This window comes from Euleptes europaea, chromosome 16 (genome assembly GCF_029931775.1).
Source record: "Euleptes europaea isolate rEulEur1 chromosome 16, rEulEur1.hap1, whole genome shotgun sequence".
Lineage (NCBI taxonomy): Eukaryota > Metazoa > Chordata > Lepidosauria > Squamata > Sphaerodactylidae > Euleptes > Euleptes europaea.
Window position 1 is genome coordinate 11520840 of NC_079327.1, and position 20570 is coordinate 11541409.

Below are 20570 nucleotides of genomic sequence, written 5' to 3' on the forward strand. Positions count from 1 at the left end.
AATAAAGAAATCGGACCAAACTCAAGGCCAGGTCTAAAACTGAACACAACCACATTCTTCAGCATACACAAAGAATGTAAAACTGGGGATTTATCTAATAGTGCTGTAATATGTCGACTATCTGTGGGAGCCTGACACAGTCTACAGTAGAGAGAGAAGATTTTCTTAGTTAGCTTCCCTGCAGGAATCACTTAGGAATTAACAGATGCAAGGATGTCAAGCTATAACACAGTATGAGCTCACTCGTTAAGCTGAATTCACAGCCAATTTCTCCAGGGGCACAGCACCAAAAAGACTCATTTCCAACAGCTGCAGCAGCTTTTAATGAAGGGCAAAAAGGATGCTGACCTGCTACTGCAGTCAACCTTTGAGCCCTTCCCTGCCACTTCCAATGCTGGTACTGGGTGTGCAAGCATAAAGGTGCATTTTATAGAAACCAGGATTTAAGTGGAAACTGTGCCTTCAAAGTGCTGGTTCACCAGTGTTTAAGCATGTGACATTTGAAGGGCAGATACACGTTCTAAACGCTCTCTGGCAGTGCATAGCTGCAGTTCCCTGGCTTGGTCTAGGGATGTATGATTAGCACTGTGTATTGAGCGATGCATACATTACTTGAATATTACAGGAAATACTGAGGTGGTGCTAGGTACTGGCTATGGAAGTGAACGACCAATCAGAAAAATCCCCTGGTGAGGTTTCTGCCAAGAACTTGCTAGCTAGCTTCAGGAAAACCACTCCCTCAATCTCCACACCTCATCTGCAATGTGGGAATCATATTACCCTTGCAAGGCAGTGTGTAAGGAACACAAGGTAATGTGTGTGAAGCACTTCTGAATGTTCTAAGGTGCTATATAAATGCGAAGTATTGTTATCTAACACCTGAACAGTCATGGCAAGGATAATTAAGGCATAAAGTGACGAGGATCTGGTAGCTTCTTCCTCTCCGACCACAGGTGACAGAATCAAGAGGAAGAGTTGTCATGATAAAATAAGACAATAAAACTTATAAGCAGAAAAATAAATTCAAACTGGAAAAAAGATTTACAAAAGTATGGAATTCAGATCACTACATTACATTTATTTGCGACTCGAGAGTACTTTTAGGCTAGTCATTGAACCTAGCAACGTAGGTTGCTATGATAACAAGAATGCTTTTTATCCATTCTACCTGGACACCCCCCTATACACACCCCGATATGGACATATTCACCATCACCGTGACATTGTAACCTTCAGTCTAGTTTACTCTAATGTTCTATTTGTGGGCTTCTCAATAATATCTAAAAGTTCAACTTTTACAACAAAAAAAACCACTCTGGTAAAGGCTGGTGACAAACAGGAAATTACACCAGTCCTAAATCATTTCTTGCCTTCTTGGAACAACTGAAGGTACCAATTTTAATAGTGTGGGCTATAGAGATCTTATTGCTTCATGTGCTACCACCATCTTTAAAAGGGTATGAAAAGTTATCCCTCGCTGCCTCACAATTATGAACTCTTTTTTCTTCAGCGAATCTTTAAAGCCTGAGTCTGAACATTTTCCAAAAAGCATCATAAGCCTGCAAACAACAACGATCAACTGGCTCCTTAAATACACAAGCAAAACCATTTCTGAATCTCTCCTACAGCTCATCCTCTCCAAAAGATCAAACTTCTCGAGTTTACCGTATCTGACAGAACAAAGGCAGGAAGGCTTAGGAGAAAGCTTCCCTACACTAAAACATGCTATGTAAGTGGTCCAGATCAATATGCTAATGCTTAAAAAGGCAGACTTATTCCATTTAAGAGGGTAAATTCCATGTAAACACAGTTTCCCTACACCCTACGATGAACACACAGATACCCAAATCAAACACAAATGGCCAGCAGACTGTAACACGTTCCTTGGATCATTCCCCCAGTTGCAAGTATCTGTGCCTATTTCTGGCTGCCTACCTATGCAAAGCAAGTAGAGAAAACCCCTTTCTTTAAAATACCCAGTGAGCGACTCCTGTCTCAGCTATGACTTACGACATTTAGGATTAATCTGAAGCCCCTGTTGCTGAACAAGGAGCAAGAGAGTTAAGCATCTTCACAGATAGTACCTGGAACGTCACCTATGACCTGGAAAAAATACAACTCTTCCCCTTCATTCTATAAAGAAATAACTGCTGCAATTTGTTGAGGAGAAAGATGTCATTTCGAAACACCTTGCGCCGAAGACACTCAAGATGTGGTTCAGATTATTACGAAGCCTTCAAAAGGACACTAATCTCTGTATCTAACAGTGAAGCGGCTGGCCCTCATGGCAATCACAAAAGAAGCAAACTGTAAGGGCACCCACAGACAAGGTGGGAGGTTCCCCCATGTGCAGGAAATATGACTTGGTCAATTAGATTTTAAAAATGGAAGGCCCTCAAACAGCCTGATGAGGAAGGAACGTGCTCCAGGATTGCAGAATGATGAGATAAGGTGAAAAGTCAATTAAAGGAATGAGCACTGAAGAAAAACCAGCCTGGTCACTGCCCTGAGAATTTATAGGGATTCAGGAGGGGGGAGATTTTTGTTGATGGAATGCCTCCTTTGATGCCGGCGCGTGCCTCTGTGTTGGAAAAACTCTGCTGGCAAAGCTGCGCCGACACCCGAGGCTCACACTGCCACGTGGCTCCCCACAAGCAACATTAAGTGCCCCGGTGCTGGCGTTGGTGCCTTTAGCCGGCGCAAATGGCACTAACGCCGGCGCAAGTGGCACTAACACCAGCGCTGGAGTAACGCTGGCCCCAAACCCCTTTCACACATCCCCGTTAGGATTGGGCTGCCCATATCCCCCCAAAAATCAGTAGTATTAAATATATTCTGCTTCTTCAAGCTATGACTATTAAGCAGCTAGCATTTCCCCCTCTTTATTAAAGCTCTCCTTCAATTCGCTATATTTGAACTCTAGCTAAAATGATCTAATATGGCATAAAGTCGAGTAATATAGAATATGATTTACCTTGTTTCTTGTTTTTATTTTCAATTTAGTCTTCTGCTTTCTTTTTAATTTCTTCTTACTTAACATTTTTTTACACCTAGTATAAAAAGAAATATAAACATTACTTCACAGTGAAGACACATACAATAGGTTTCGTGGCCTTCAGACCCCATTTCTCCATACACAGCGGACACAAAAGCATCACATGCTCTCCACAAAGCTACTGAAATCAGCCTCACTCCAAGGCACCAAAATAAATAGAAATTTTATATCAATGGGGCTGTCACATAAAACATGCTTCATTGTTTAATCATTCTTTTCACCCCATTATGAACAGGGTTAGACAAGCACTTTAGTAAACTTTTACCATATCGTCTGGCACAACCCGGTAACAAATATCTCATCATTTCTTAACAAGCATGAAGTTTGCTACAACCCCCAGTATAACTGGTGGAAAGGATGCAAGAAAATTCACTGATACATGATCAGTGATACATTCACTGATAAAGTAAATTTCAGACCATCTGTAAAAAAAATGGCATGCCATATTCATATTTCTCAGTCTCACTACCATTAATCTGGAAACAGTTGAGCAGCTGATACGATCACACACAATTTTCTTGTTGCCCAATATTTCATGCCAACAAAGGATGACCATATTCCCATAACTTTGTCTTTACTCCTCATGATTCAATCTGATGATCTTCAGATTCCAAGGATCTGATTTCTGATGAGCAGAATGTATAGTAGAAAGAGAACAGTCTCGTCCCTCACTTTTTAACCCATTTTCCCCTTGGAGGCTGCAAACGTAAGGGAAACTTTCCTTAAGTGACCGGAAAGATTTTGGGGAGACTTAAGAAAGCTACATGGATGCTTTCCACTTATCCCTAAAGAGTGCACTCTTGACACTTTAAAAAAATGGCTGAGGACTCTACAGACCTTTTCATTCCATTGGGGGAGGAAGGGATTACTAATATATCCTCTCACCATGGCCCAATCAGTGCATACTACAATCCAGGCCATGAACACACAAGAGAGATCTTTCTACAAAACTGGGAAAAAATCCCCAGGTTCGCCGAAAAATCTGAAATCTTAAAATAAAATACATTAGGAATTAATCCCTCTCGAAATATAACAGAAGCATCACCTATCACTTTAAGAAATGGATGCCGTATAAGGGATATGTACAGCTGTTGCTAGGAAACCACAACAGTATTGCCAACCTTTAAGCCTTGGTTTCTGTCAGTAGAAGACCTTTCTAGGCCAGTAGCAACCAACAGGTGACTGGCTACCATCCAACTTCCATGACTCACCCAGAGCTGGCGGCTTGCTGTCCAACAGCAGCTACCCAACAAAAGCCAATGTGGTGTAGTATTTAAAGTTTCAGACTAGGTTCTAAATCTAGCCCATTCTGCCATGGAAGCATACTGGGTGACCTTGGGCCAGTCACAGACTTAGTCTCATGTACCAGTGTTGTTTTTAGGATAAAATAGAGGAGAGAGATTCAAGCTCCTTGGGTCCCCATGGTGGAGAAAGGTGGAGTATAAGTAAAGTAAATTAGTAATAAATATAAAGAAAGTTTGGTGGGGGAGGATAAAAGGTTGGTGGGTGAGAGGGAGAAAAGGAAGCAGGGAATGGTGAGGATATGGAGGCTGCTAGGAGAAAGAAAACAGTTTTCCTAGGGACAGGCTGCCAGGGGGTGGGGAAAAAAGAAAAGCTGAAGATGGGGGGGGGGAGATAAAGTTAAGTTGGATGGTGGGTAGAAAGGAGAGAAAGAAGCAGGAAAGGGGGAGAGGCTGTGAGAACTTTCAAGGAAGGGGAAAAGGAAATCGTAGGGGAAGGGGAAATTATTTAATTGCAAAACCTGATCTAATAGGATTTCTTTCTCCAAATCCCATATACACACTAAGCACTGCTCATGTACACAATAAACAGAACAACACGGGTTCCCATGGGACTTCACAGAGAATGGCCTCATGAGCAATCATCCATTTCAAGGTCTATAAATACATAAACCTAAAAATTCTTTTACCTTTTAAATATGTACATTGGCAAAATCTTAAGAAATCCCTTTATGACATAATGAATGGTATATTGTTAATCATAAGTCACTGCTCGCTGTCAGAAGAAAAGGCAATCGTTAGCCTTCCTTCCTTCTACTACAATACAGCAAACAAACAAACAAAAAGCCCTTGTTCATTGTATGAGATTGTGGTTAATCTACTAATTAAACCTTGCATCTCTATCCATTATTCCCTTTTGCAATGCCCTCTGCAGTATTATGCTTTTGCAACACACCTTGGTTACATAACACTCAGCGGTAACAAGGTCTGCTGAAAGATCTATCTAGATCACAGCACTGTCGGCCTGGTGGACTGTAGTTTTTAAAATCTCCAGCGCTAGCACCCGTATTAAGGAGCACTTACTTGGAACGTGCGATTTGCATGTACACCTAGCACTATCAAAAAGCATGGAGAGAAAACTGGTCGCAGGAGGACAATAAGCATGCACAACCTGTGACCCTATCAACAGCCAGTTAACCACTAGAGTGAGCAGAACAACCATGTCAAGATCGCAGCAGAAAATAACAAGTAATAACTAGACAGAAGGATTTCCCAGTCACCGTGAGAATCCAAGAAAGGGACTACATGGAGAACGACAAAAGGCCTAATGCATTATTATTGAACACTGATTTTTAAAATGCGTATTCAATACTCCTCGGCCAATACAGGTTATCAAGGCAGCTTACAAATCACAATACACATTCAAAATGAGTAGTATCTTCAAAACAAAACAAAAAACCACACTCATCAAAATGACTGAGCCTTCGCCAGGCATTGAAATCCTAACAATCTTGGAACTAGATGGATCGACGAGAGGACGCTGCTCTATAATCAGTGTGACATGACTGAAAAGCCCTCTCTTGAAAAGCTCATCTCGTCTCCGATAGCAGGAGAAAATGGGAGCAGGGCAACTATTCAGGTACCCTGGCATCACCACCTCCACTGTTAACTACCCCTTCATCCCGCCTTTCACTGATCTGAAGCCTACTGCAATATTACAAAAGCGGCTCACAGACAGGGCAATTGACACATGATGCTGCCTTATACTGAACCAGACCCTCGGCCCATCGAAGTCAGTATTGTCTTCTCAGACCGACAGCGTCTCTCCAGGGTCTCATGCAGAGGGGTCTTTCACATCACCTACTTGCCTAGTCCCTTTAACTGGAGATGCAGGGGCTGAACCTGGGATCTTCTGCATGAAACGCAGATGCTCTGCCACTGACCCACAGCACCTCTATTTCCTACCACAACCCCTCTGCCCTTCAAAGCTGCTCGCAGGGGCGGATTTGCGCAAGAACGGCACAAAACACAGAGAAGGGAAGAAACAAGAGGATAATCAGTAGGCACAGCCTCTCCCCAATCTTATTCGAGCTGCTATGCAAAAGGACCAAACGCTCGCACAGAAGCGGGAGGGCAATTTCTGCTAATTCCCTTCCTATGGGCAAAGTTCACACGCACCACCTTCAACCTCCGTCAGTCACAACCTCCAACGTTGACAGAAGGGCCAAGGATTTAAGGGTTTGTTGTCACGGGTTTAAGGGTCTGTTGTTTTTACGGGCGAGAAGGGCCCACTGCTGAGAAGAAAGCAAGAAAAGTGAGAGCTCTCCCTGTAACAGCAGCAAAGTCAGAGAGAACTATGTTTAAGTGTGTTGTGTCTTTCACGAGATATTAGGCTTTATTTTGACTTCACATTATGTTTTCTGGAATTCACAAGACAGAACTGGGGAGAAGGGACACTGATTAGAAGGCACGCTGAACAGCAAAGGCTTTTGGAGAGCCAGCACGGTGTAGTGGTTAAGAGTGGCGGACTCTAACCTGGAGAACAGTGTTTGATTCCCCACTCCTACACATGATGCCTGCTGGATGACCTTGGGCCAGTCACAGTTTTCTCAGAAATCTCTCAGCCCCACCAACATCACGAGGTGCCTTTTGTGGGGTGGTGGTGAAGGGAAGGCGATTGTAAGCCACTTTTAGACTCCTTAAAGGTTGAGAAAATCAGGGTATAAAAACCAACTCTTATTTCTGGTCTTTCTCCCATCACATGAAACCCTAACTGCCATGTCAGCAGACCATCATATTGACATGGCAACAACCCAGTTCCAGATATTCTTGGATGACAGATCTGAAGCCACTTGGACCTGGGTTTGAGACTGAAACTGTCTTAATTTGGTTGATTACCTGTTACAGGAGAGTACATGATGCTCTTGAAAGCTACTGAGACCTCTAGAACAGGGGTGCCAAGCATAAGGCCTGCGGGCCAGATCCAGCCTCTTGAGAGCTCTTTCTAGCCCGCAATCCAGCTGAGGCAGCCACCCCCTCCAGTCCCCATCTGGGCTGGCGAGGCATGGCTCGGCCCGACCAAGTGACATTTATGTCATATGCGGCCCAACAAATGAGTTCAACACCTGACCTAGAAGTACCCACACTGTCAGCCATGGATCGCCTACAGGACTGGAACTAAACAGCAATATGTTATAATGGTTTCATTCAACCCGGCAGACTGAAAATGGTACTGTGAAACTACCACTGTTGCCATGGTGTTCTGCAGGATGTCTCCCATGCTATCTAATATCTACATTAAACTCTCAGGAAAAGGTCATCTGGATACCTGGGGTGAGGCATCATCAGATGACACCATCTAGGGGAGGGGCTGTGATTCAATGGTACAGCATCTGCTTGACATGCAGAAGGTCCCAGGTTCAATCCCCGGCATCTCCAGTTAAAGGGACTAGGCAAATAGGTGATGTGAAAGACTTCTGCCTGAGACCATGGAGAGCTGCTGCTGGTCTGAGGAGACAATACTGACTCTGATGGACCAAGGGTCTGATTCAGTATAAGGCAGCTTCATGAGTTCAACCAAACTTCATTTCTCCTTTTCATTTGATGCAGGTGAGAACAGTGGAAACTGAACTTGCGTATAAGTGATGGCATGGACGAAGTTAATAAACTGAAGCTGAACCAAGGCAAGACGGAGTACTACTATGCAATTTGCCACAGCAAAGGAGGCAGTGTTCAATCAACTGCATTCCTCCTAAAATATCACATTTGACGCTTGAGGTTTGCATACTGAACAGCATGTATGCAAAGAAAGTATCTGCAGCTAGGAGCAGATTATACCAACTTGGGTTGGTACACCAGCTTTTACCCCCTTAGAAAAAGAAGGACCTTGCCATAGTGACCCATGTTACATTCAAACTTAATTAATTTGTGGTGTAAACTGGGACATCTTTGAAAGCTTCAAGTGGTCAAAAAGAAATTCTGCAACCACATTATTAACTCAGACATACCATAATGAGAACATTTCTCAAGTGCACGTCCAGCCACAATACAGACTCCAGGTGTTAACCTTTAAAATCCTAAAAGGGAGGGGACCAGGGGACCTCAGAAATAGCAGTGGGGGGCTTTTCATGATGTTACAGGAGGGAGAGAGAAAGTAGCACTCTGCAGATGGAAATCCTTCTGCCCATGGAAAAACCCTGGTGACCCAAGTCTGTCCTATTGGTTCTGATATCTGTTCCCTCCCCCATCACCACACCTGTTTTTATCAGTGCTGATTGTTTTATGCTGTGTCCTTTCTAAAAATGGTTATGGCTGTTTTTATTATTGTGTGAGTGTTGATTGTTACTGTAAACCAAAGTAAAACAGGCTTAAAGATAAGGCGGCCCCGAGAGAGAACAGGCAAAAGGTGTTTTGAGTGCAAAGGGAAAACTAGCGAAGGAGATCTTCAGAAGGAAGGTAATGATGGTAAATACAAACTTAAGGCCATTTGACATTTGAACCTTAGGTTTAGGTTCTTCCGCTAGTCTGGCAATAAAGGTTTTATCATCATGGAAACACAAAACAGGAGATGCTTTTTAATTGAGTAGAAGCGGCAATCTCATTTTCTAATTTAACTTTGTTCAAATTGTACAAGATTGCTCAAAAATCTTTTCTACGTTAAAAACATTAATAATAATAATGTGCCATGAAGTCACAACCAACTGAATAATAAAGCAGATGTGTTGTAAAAAAAAAATCTAATGCATACAGAAGTGTGTGCTAATTGCTTAATAGCCACCAAAACCTACACTAACTGGCTACAAGCCTATTCACAGATATTTAACCAATGAAGTCACTTAAAATAGAAGGGGGAGGGATTTCTTGACCTTGTAAACTTTCTTACTATATTTGACAATGACAGTTCACCACATCCTGGAAAACCTCTAAGCGGTGGGCTAAGAAATGGGGATTATCGAGATCCTGAAGGATCAGCGTGCTAACCAGACTAATGCATCAGGCTGAAATCCTTCAGAAAGGTAAACTCAAAAGTGGATTCACTGCCCTAAAAAAAGGTAAAGGTCCCCTGTGCAAGCATCGGGTCATTCCTGACCCATGGGGTGACATCACATCTCGATGTTTACTAGGCAGACTTTATTTACGGTGTGGTTTGCCAGTGCCTTCCCCAGTCGTCTACACTTTACCCCCCAGCAAGCTGGGTAATCATTTTGCCGACCTCAGAAGGATGGAAGGCCAAGTCGACCTTGAGCCGGCTACCTGAAACCGACTTCCATCGGGATCGAACTCAGGTCGTGAGCAGAGCTTTTGACTGCAGTACTGTAGCTTAACACTCTGTGCCATGGGGCTCCAGAGGGCATCAATTCCATGTGCCAATCAAACTTAGCTTATTGGTACAGAGGTCTGGAAGATGACGGTTGTTGTTTCACTACACTGGATGGGGTCATTGGCACATATGCGAGCACCCAGTATGATCCAACTCTTCTCCACACAGCAGGCAGACTGTCAAAGTCACTGCAGACTTTCAGCCTCTCCTTTATTTTGCACAGATTTTTTCTTTTTACACAGAAAAACCAACACAAAAATAACTGAAAACCATATGAAAGCATTTCTTTGTCTTTTGAAACTTAACTTTTCATAGGTGTCAAAATGTAAGCTTTACAGTCAAGAGTCAGCTTGATGATGAGCATCTTGTTAATCGTATATCATGTCTGTAACCAAAAAGCCTCTTCCTCTTCTACAAGTCTACCAACAGTGAATTAAATTCCTCTTTTCCTGTTTGTATTTCTAGCATTTACTTTCAATATTTCCAAAATTTTAGACATAAATGGTGTTAAGTAACATTACATCATCATTTAATAGCAATTTTACTTCATTGAAGAACAGTGTTTATTTCATGTATCAATACAAATATTAACCAGAAATCTCACAGGCATTTTTTCAATTTCTGGCAATAACCTGGATGATTTATTTTATCTACCTGTAGCAAAGTGTGATACATATGAACATAAATGTTTTTAAGTTTTTCAATGCTGCATCGTCAAACTGATCTGTCTCCCTCATGATCATGTGGCATTCCCAACGTCCCTTCCAAGAAGTCCTAATTTAAAATATTTCAACAGCAGCTATACCTCCCCCTCTTTTCTAAACAATGATTACTTTATTACATTTACAGCCTGCCTTCCGCACTGAAACTCAAGGTGGATTACACAGTGAAGGTTGATGCAGCCAACAGGATGAGACATCTAATAAGCAATGTACTAGGATTAACAAAATCCAAAACAAGCATAGAATATTAGACATGATAGAGAACACAGATACTATAGAGAAAAACAGTATTACATCAGTTGAAAATCATGGAGTGACAGCAAGATAATAAAGCAAACAGATAATACTATATACCGTATATACTCGCGTATAAGCCAAGTTTTTCAGCCTAAAAAAAGGGCTGAAAAAAGCCAACTTGGCTTATACGCGGGTCAATACGGTAGGCGGGGGAGGGGGGAAACTTACCGCCGCCGCCATCCCGCACGCCTTCTCTGCAGCCTGGGAGAGGCCAGCGGGGTCTGCCTGAGCGCAGGAAGGCCCCGCCGCCATCCTGCACGTCTTCTCTGCGGCCTGGGAGAGGCCAGCGGGGCCTTCCTCCGCTCAGGCAGGCCCCGCCGCCCCCCCGCACCTTCTCTGCGGCCTGGGAGAGGCCAGCGGGGCCTGCCTGAGCGCAGGAAGGCCCCGCCGCCCCCCCTGCCGCCCCCCCGCGCCTTCTCTGCGGCCTGGGAGAGGCCAGCGGGGCCTGCCTGAGCGCAGGAAGGCCCCGCCGCCCCCCCGCGCCTTCTCTGCGGCCTGGGAGAGGCCAGCGGGGCCTTCCTGAGCTCAGGCAGGCCCCGCCGCCCCCCCCTTTCCTGCGGCCTGGGAGAGGCCAGCGGGGCCTGCCTGAGCGCAGGAAGGTCCCGCCGCCCCCCCCCCCCCGCGCCTTCTCTGCGGCCTGGGAGAGGCCAGCGGGGCCTGCCTGTGCTCAGGCAGGGCCCCGCTGCCGCCTCCGGCCTGCATGCCTTCCCTGCTGCCGCCTCCAGCTGATCAGCGGGCCTCGTCCTCCCGGTGAGTAAGGGGTTCAGGGGCTCTTCTCCCTCCCCCCTAGGGTGGCGCTGGGGTCAGGGTGGGTGTGGAGGGCCCGGGAGGGGGTGGCGCTGGGGTCGGGGTGGGTCTGGAGGGCGACCTGGGGCAGGGGCATTGTGTAAGTCGACCCTCGGCTTATACACGGGTGCCTAATTTTTCCCCATTTTTGGGGTAAAATTAGGCACCTCGGCTTATACGCAGGTCGGCTTATACATTATATACGGTACACAGTTCAATCCCATTCGCTTTATAAAAGCACCCTGCTGAACCCTTTCCATAAGAACATAAGAAAGGCCATGCTGGATCAGACCAAGGCCCATCAAGTCCAGCAGCCTGTTCACACAGGGGCCAACCAGGTGCCTCTAGGAAGCCCACTACTAATTGTCTCAACCCTCCCCCCTTCAGACAGTTTGGAGAAATAGACCAAATCGGAAGGGGGGAGGAGTAGCATTATACGTTAGAGATGATTACACCTGCGAGGAGATCCAGGTCTTAGACACTGGAACCCAGCTTGAAACCATCTGGGTAAAAATTAAGGGGGAGAAAAACAGTGATGTCATTGTGGGGGTATATTATAGACCCCCAAGCCAGACTGAGGAGTTAGATGATGCTTTCCTGGAACAGATGGCCAAACATTCAAAAAAGAGAGCTGTAGCAGTAATGGGAGATTTCAATTATCCTGACATCTGTTGGAAGGCTAACTCCACCAAAACGACTAGGTCTGACAAATTCCTCACTTCCCTTGCAGACAACTTCATAGTCCAAAAAGTGGAAGAAGCGACAAGGGAAACAGCCATTTTGGATCTGATCTTAACCAATAATGATGACTTGGTTTATGGGGTTGAAGGAGTGGGATTTTTAGGTGGGAGTGACCATGTAATCCTGGAGTTTGTTATACAGCAGAAAGGAGAAGCAAGAAATAGTCAAGAAACAGACTTTAGGAAAGCTGATTTCAATAAATTTAGGGAACTACTGGGTGTGATCCCGTGGGTGAGAATATTGAATGAGAAGGGAGTACATGAAGGATGGGAAATTCTTAAAAGGGAGATATTGAAGGCGCAATTTAAATCAATTCCCACGAGGAGAGAAAAAAAGGTAGAGGCTTGAAGAAACCAGGGTGGATGTCTAAAGAACCTTTGGCTGAGATAGGATTTAAGAAGGGCATGTACAAGAAATGGAAAAAGGGAGAAATCAACAAAGAGGAATTCAAACAAGTAGCCAACACATGTGGGGAGAAAGTCAGGAAGGCTAAAGTGCAGAATGAGCTCTGACTAGCCAGGGAAGTTAAACATAACAAAAAAGGTTTTTTGGTTATGTCCATAACAAAAGTAAGATCAAGGTAACGATCGGGTCATTGCGTGGAGAGGATGGTGAGTTATTAACAGGGGAGGCAGAAAAGGCAGAATTACTTAACTCCTTTTTTGTATCAGTCTTCTCCCAAAAGGGGAATAGTACTCAACCTGGGAATAATGGTGCAGAGGATGCAATAGGGGAATTACAGCATAGAATCTGAGATAGTACGGGAATATTTGACTACTCTTGATGAATTCAAGTCTCCGGGGCAGGACAAACTGCATCTAAGGGTGTTAAAAGAACTGGCTGAAGTGATTTCAGAACCGCTGGCAATAATCTTTGAGAATTCATGGAGAACAGGAGAGGTTCCAGCAGACTGGAGGAGGGCTAATGTGGTCCCCATCTTTAAAAAGGGAAGGAAAGAAATCCCAAACAATTATCGCCCAGTCAGCCTGACATCAATACCAGGTAAAATACTAGAGCAGATAATTAAGCAGACAGTCTGTAAGCATTTAGAAAGAAATGCCGTGATCACTGACAGTCAACATGGGTTTCTCAAAAACAGGTCATGCCAAACTAATCTCATATCTTTTTTTGATAGAGTGACAAGTATGGTAGATGAAGGGAATGCTGTAGATGTAGTGTACCTTGATTTCAGTAAAGCCTTTGATAAAGTCCCCCATGATCTTCTTGAAACAAAGCTATAAAATGTGGGCTGGACACTACTACTGTTAGGTGGATTGGTAATTGGTTGACCAACCGAACCCAAAGGGTGCTCATTAAAGGCACAACTTCATCCTGGAGAGGAGTGACTAGTGGGGTACCACAGGGATCTGTCCTGGGACCGGTAATATTTAATATTTTTATAAATGACTTGGATGATGGATTAGAGCATGCTAATCAAATTTGCAGATGACACCAAGTTAGGAGGGGTAGTTAATACCCCGGAGGATAGGGTCAGAGTTCAGAATGACCTTGATAGACTGGAGAGCTGGGCCATAAGTAATAAAATGGATTTCAATAGGGAGAAGTGTAAGGTTCTTCACCTAGGCAGAAACAACATAAGGCACAGGTACAGGATGGGAGATAGTTGGCTTGACAACAGTACATGCGAAAGATCTGGGAGTCTTAGTGGACCACAAACTGAACATAAGTCAACAGTGTGATTGACGGCTAAGAAGGCCAATGCAATTCTGGGCTGCATCAATAGGAGTATTGGGTCTAGATCAAGGGAAGTAATACTACCACTGTATTCTGCATTGGTCACACCTCACTTGGAATACTGTGTCCACCTTTGAGCTCCACAATTTAAGAAGGATGTTAACAAGTTGGAGCGTGTCCAGAGGAGGGCGACCAAAATGGTCAGAGGTCTGGAATCCATGCCCTATGAGGAGAGTCTTAGGGAGTTGGGTTTGTTTAGTTTGGAGAAGAGAAGATTGAGGGGAGACATGATAGCCATGTTTAAATATCTGAAGGGATGTCATGTTGATGAAGGAACTAACTTGTTCTCTGTTGCTCCAGAGACTAGGACACGGAGTAATGGATTTAAACTAATAGAAAAGCGATTCCACCTAAACATTAGGAAGAACTTTCTGACGGTGAGGGCTGTTCGATGGTGGAATGCACTGCCTTGGAGGGTGGTGGAGTCCCCGTCTTTCAAGGTTTTTAAGAAGAGGCTGGATGGCCATCTGTCGGGAGTGCTTTGATTGTGGGATCCTGCATTGCAGGCCAGGGTTGGGGTCACTGGGGATGTGGGGGGGGAGGTAGTTGTTAATTTCCTGCATTGTGCAGGGGGTTGGACTAGATGACTCTGGTGGTCCCTTCCAACTCTATGATTCTATATTGCAAAGTGCTCTATACTAACAGCCCATTCCTGAGCCTCAAGGACCAAAGTCCTTTGGAGACCAGAAAGGGGCTGCACCGGCGTTCATGCCCCCTGCTCTGGAGCCCATGCCACTTAGACAGTCCAGGGTGGCACGGATGCTGGCAGGGGGGGATGACCCGAATGCCATTCTCCCGACGCTGCCACAGCAGGGACACCAGGGGCTGTTCCTAGAGCATGCCGGGGGCAGAGCTGCGAGTAGGCAGCTTCCTGTCCCCTTTTGACCAGGTAAGCCGGGTCAGCTTTCTGCTGGCGCAGCTTCACTGTTTTCAAAGGGGCTTTCCACCACAACTAATGCTGTGTGTTTGTATATAAATTTAAGGTTATCTGTACATTTTGAGTAAAACCTTGTCTTTCATGTCACTCATTAAAAGGGGGGGATCATAGGAGGTTTTTTTCAGTGTCACCCCCCCCCCCAATCCCAATTTTTCCATTGGAAAAATTGAAAAAGTCGCCAGGCTTTTTTCATGCTATATAATTTGAGTGATAAAAACCATGCCTTAAGATGCATTTCACTCACTCAGAAAATAATTCATAGGAGTTTGTTTTTTCACTGCTCCCCCAAATAACCCAATTTTCCCATTTTAAAAAGTTGGGAAAATTCTCAGAAAAAAACCAGGAAAAACATTTTTTCAGAGTCCTACGCAGGAATTCACATCTCGGCGAGATGGAAGGAAGGTACAGAGAAAATGGCAATGAAGGAGAAGCAAAAATGATTGCTGCACGGGCAGGATGAAGAAAATCCCAACTTTCTCACTCACATCCAGTATTTACTGCAATCTTCTCCAAAACTTTGAGCACACATGAATACATGAAACTGCCTTATACTGAATCAGACCATTGGTTCATCAAAGTCAGTATTGTCTACTCAGACTGGCAGAGGCTCTCCAGGGTCTCAGGTAGAGGTCTTTCACATCACCTACTTGCCTGGTTCCTTTAACTGGAGATGCCAGGGACTGAACCTGGGAGCTTCTGCGTGCCAAGCAGATGCTCTATCACTGAGCCACAGGCCTTCCCCAAAGCAGCAAAGCAGATTTGGGAAAGAGCAGAGAAAACCTGGGGAAACCTGAGGAGGTGCCCAAATGTACCACAGTGCTGTGGGAAAGAGGGGGAGGGGGACCACTTCCCAATAGCATTGAACCCAGGGCAAATAACCCATGTAGAAATGGGCCTTAGAACAAGCAACTTTGCTTAGTTCAAGAATTTATTTTACCTATTCGAAAAAGAGAAAAATCAAACTTTAAAATAATTTGGTACGGTGATCAAATTTAAAGATTTATAAACAGCCAAACTGAGAATATAGTATTAAAAGAAAAAACGATATATCTATAATTCCATTATTCTAGGAAAAACATACAACAAAAAAGTAAGACCTCAAAGCCGGACTTATAACTGGTCTAGTACATGACAGGCCTTCATTTCACGCTCTCTCAACTTCATCAGACGCATCAGTAGAACAGATATACCAAAGAATATTTATCCAAACATTCATTATATCATTACATTACTACAAAGCTAGGAATCAAAATAAACTGCATACAAATTCTCAGAAGCCAAACTGGCAAAGATACTCAGATAACTTAAGTTGTATGTGTCCCACAGCAATAAGCAGAAAATTAAATACAACAGCTGATTTAAACAACATTTTTATCATTATGGCTGCAAAGTTTACTTACTAAATAAGCCCAGTGAACTCAGCATGACTTGCCCCTGAGAAACCATGCTCGGGATCAGCTTGTTAATCTGTTAACAAATGACTTCTATTATTAGCAATGAAGTGTCATATGCAATCTTCGGTTAAACGGCATTAATGTGGTATCAATAAATTAAAAGGCTCTTAACGAAATTCAAATAATCTCGAGATTAAAAAGTGAACATGTTAAGCTTTTCTCTATTATTAACTCATTCAGTGCTGTGTAACATCAGTACAATTTTTTTTTTGAAAACTTGAGACTGAGAAAGTGAAATAAATGCAAAATTTCCTTACCAAGCCTACTAAATTCCTTTTCCTTTAATTAGTGCATGAGATTGACTGTATGGTTTATAAAGTATTAAGAAGTTAATATTTTATTTAAATGACAATCACAAATAGCCCCATTGTTAAAGACAGAAATGTAAGTTGCTATACCTTACCAAAATACGCTTTAATTTTTGCCAGTTGGGAAAATAGGAAAAAGCTGAAAGTAAAAGGCACCAACACTGCAGTAAACAGAAAGACTGACTTCAATACAACAGGCATATCTTCAAAACAACAGGCATATCTCACAGTAATAATGCATAAAGAGAACACTCCTATTTTGAATGAAAAGAAGAAGAAAAACCATAGTAAGGAAATAATTAGTAACAGTAGTAGTAAGGAACTTTGTATGTTAAGTTAAACTTAATATTCTATTGAAGAGTGCAATGGTTTTAAGGTCACGCACAGGAAAGTGTATACAGGACTGCAGCCTACCTGGAGTCAGAGCCATTGGGGATCAAGATGCACGTCATATTTAGACAACATCTATGCCATCTCATTAGAGGCAGCTTGAGGCAGCTTACAATTAACAATGTCATACTAAATGTAGGCAAAACTACCTCTCCTCAGCCATTTTTTTTATACCCCACTGCATTTCAGCGAATGCATGTCCCTGAAAATACTAGCAAAATTGAAGTTTATCAAAGTCCTTGCCAAAGGTTAAATTGTGGAACTCCCTGCCCCAGGATGCGGTGATGGCTGCCAACTTGGAAGGCTTTGAGAGGGGAGTGGACATGTTCATGGAGGAAAGGGGTATTCATGACTACTAGTTAAAATGGATACTAGTCATGATGCATACCTATTCTCTCCAGGATCAGAGGAGCATGCCTATTATCTTAGGTGCTGTGGAACACAGGCAGGACAATGCTGCTGCAGTCGTCTTGTTTGTGGGCTTCCTAGAGGCACCTGGTTGGCCACTGCTGGATTTGAAGGACCTTGAACAGACTGCTGGATTTGAAGGACCTTGGTCTGATCCAGAATGGCTTTTCTTATGTTCTTATGGTTCATTCTTTCACTCTAAGCGCTACAGACTTCATAAACTGAGTACTGCCATAAACTGAACTGCATCTCCACTCTTCCATATATCATTGATCTCTGAGAGAAGACTATATTTTCAAAGATGCATAAATGTATTTAATTTGATGCATCACAGAAGAATCTGAGTAAGGGAAAAGCACGAGGCGTCAGAAATCCCAAAGCCTTGCCCACCAAGCCACAGGATCACTGTTTGGCCAACAACCAGACTGCACCTCTGGACCCAGTATCTGCAGATGTTTTATATTCTCCAACATTTGAAAATACTTTTCCAACATTAAATCCTAAGGCAGTTGTCCCCAACGCGGTGCCCGTGAGTACCATGGCACCTGCCAACACCTTTCCTGGAACCCACCAAGTACTTAGAAAGTATTTCATTCATGATTCTGAAACACAATATTCCATAATTGGAAAAAGGTTTTTTAACTTTTTTCTAAAACTTTCCAATTTTTGAAGAAGGACTGGGGAACATGTAGGAAATCAACTTTGAATGTTACCTTATTTTGTCCCCTTCCCTGGACCTTTGCATTTCTATTTATCATCCATAGAGTTTACAAATACCAATACCATATAAACATACGTTTATCAACCTTGTATGCAGTCAAAACTGCCAGTGTTACAACCAATCACAGCGTTTAAAATATAACATTATGTTGTACACTAGAACTGTAACTTAGGTAGTTATAGTTTTACCCTTAACATGTCAAATATAAGTTTAGAGTAAACATATTTATTTTAAACACTAAAATATCAAAGGTGTTGTTTAAAAAGAACTGATTTATTCTTAAAGATTGCTTAACTTTTTGTATTTACTTGTCACAAGGGTAACTTAAAACATTCAGTTCCAGCTGAAAATGCATGATCCGAAAGAAGAAAAGTAGCAAAAATTGTAGCTGCTAAAATTATTCAAAGTTCATAAAGAAATCAGACACAAACATTTAAATCATCTGTACGTCTACTCTAGAATAACACAATATATTAATCAAGCATGCATCTTCATTAATCTGTGCAATATCATATGACATTAAAATGAAGATTCATGTTGAAAATACGATAGATTAAAATTACAGAAACAATCCAGGAGCCATGCACATAGCTTTTGCATTAGGATGGCAACTTCTCAAGATGATGTCATCTTTGGGCATACAATTTATGAGCACAGGAAACTGCCTTATAACCAGTATTGTCTGCTCTGACTCACAAAAGCTTTCTGGGGTCTCAGGCACAGAATCAACCAACACCTGTTATCTGAGATCCTTTTAAACTGGAGATGCCAGGGACATAACCTGGGACTTTCAGCATGCAAAGCAACAACTGAAGCACACAGCCTCCAAGCGTGGTCAGAAAAAAAGGATGCACACACAAACACACCTACCAAGTTAAATTGTGGAACTCCCTGCCCCAGGGTGTGGGGATGGCCGCCAACTTGGAAGGCTTTAAGAGGGGAATGGACATGTTCATGGAGGAGAGGGCTACCCATGGCTACTAGTAAAAATGATGCATATCTATTCTCTCTAGTATCAGAGGAGCATGCCTATTATACTAGATGCTGTGGAACACAGGCAGGACAATGCTGCTGCAGTCGTCTTGTTTGGGGGCTTCCTAGAGGCACCTGGTTGGCCACTGTGTGAACACACTGCTGGAGTTGATGGGCCTTGGTCTGATCCAGCATGGCCTTTCTTATGTTCTACCTGAGCTATTAGCTTCATCTTGGAAATAAACAAATTCAGAATACGGTGCTATTACTGAGTCAGTATTATAGGCTTGGAATGGCTGCAAAGCATTTAACTGCCAAGCCCTTTTTTTCCCTTTTCAAATAAGAAAGTGATCATACCAGGATAAGCTTGTAGTCATGCCTTTGGACATTCATCAAATCAAAGAACAAACCCATGCTACTTTCAGGAATTTACCTTTTAATGCTTATAGTGAACAGCCTCTTCTCTAGCTCTCTGTAGAACTTTTTTTTGCCTCCAGGTGATCAGACAGGGGAACTTTATAGGTTAGTTCTCCCCCTCCCTCAAGCTAAATAAGCAAAATAGCTAGGATGTGGTCAGTTTAGTGAACATTTGCTGGGCTGATAAAATTTAGAAAACACAACTTGATGCAGCTTCTGCCATATAAACTACAAATTGGCCATAAGCTCTCAGCAGCAGGAAACTATGTCAGGGTTGAGAAGGAACACAGACCTCCTAGTGCAGACCAAGATCATCCAGTTCCCATTTCGTATTCATTCTCGTTTTTAGGTCCAAACAAGAGCAGCGCAAACAAAAAAGGAGGACCTCCCCCCACCCAAAAAAAAATTCACATTGGAAGAAGACAACTAGGAGCTTCTTCTACACGGCAGCCCTGTCGCTTCAGGCACAGGAACTAAGCATAGAGCTCAGGAACAGACAAAGTGTCGCCTCGCATTTTGTCGCTCCTACCTCTGCTCAGCAAATGGCTATCGTCCTCCCTAATTGGTTATGAATAGAAACTGGGTACTGTACCTATCTGTAGGTGATACAAGCAGAGATTGGGTCCTCAAGGGTGGGCACATCCTGAACAGTTCCATTGCCTTAAGCCAGGGGTGTCAAACATAAGACCCGTGGGCCAGATTTGGCCTCTTGAGAGCTCTCATCCGGCCCACGAACCTGCCGAGGCAGCCAAACCCCACCCCCCACTCTCTATCTGGGCTGGCGAGGCATGACCCGGCCCGACCAAGTGACATTTATGTCATATCCTGCCCTCCTAACAATTGAGTTCAACACCCCTGCCTTAAGCCTTACATAGAGCTTCTGTGAACTCCACTTCTCTGCATTCAAGTGCTAGGCTAGCCCTGCTATAGCTCGTCTTGACCATAAAAGCACACGCTTGAACTTGCATCACCATTTGTCCGTAAACAAGTAATTTGACCAAGACGAGGCTACTGGGAGGGCATTACCTGCTCAAAAGGAGGACTGT

At 43.4% G+C, this 20570-nt stretch overlaps 1 protein-coding gene across 1 annotated transcript in view; it reads right to left on the reverse strand.

Moving 5' to 3' along the window:
• Positions 1-20570, reverse strand: part of MYCBP2 (MYC binding protein 2) — a 153588-nt gene that overhangs the window by 128611 nt on the left and 4407 nt on the right. The window contains exon 2 of the mRNA XM_056862065.1: positions 2975-3050. Within this exon, the coding sequence (XP_056718043.1) occupies positions 2975-3050 (76 nt within the window). The remainder of the gene's footprint in view (positions 1-2974; positions 3051-20570) is intronic.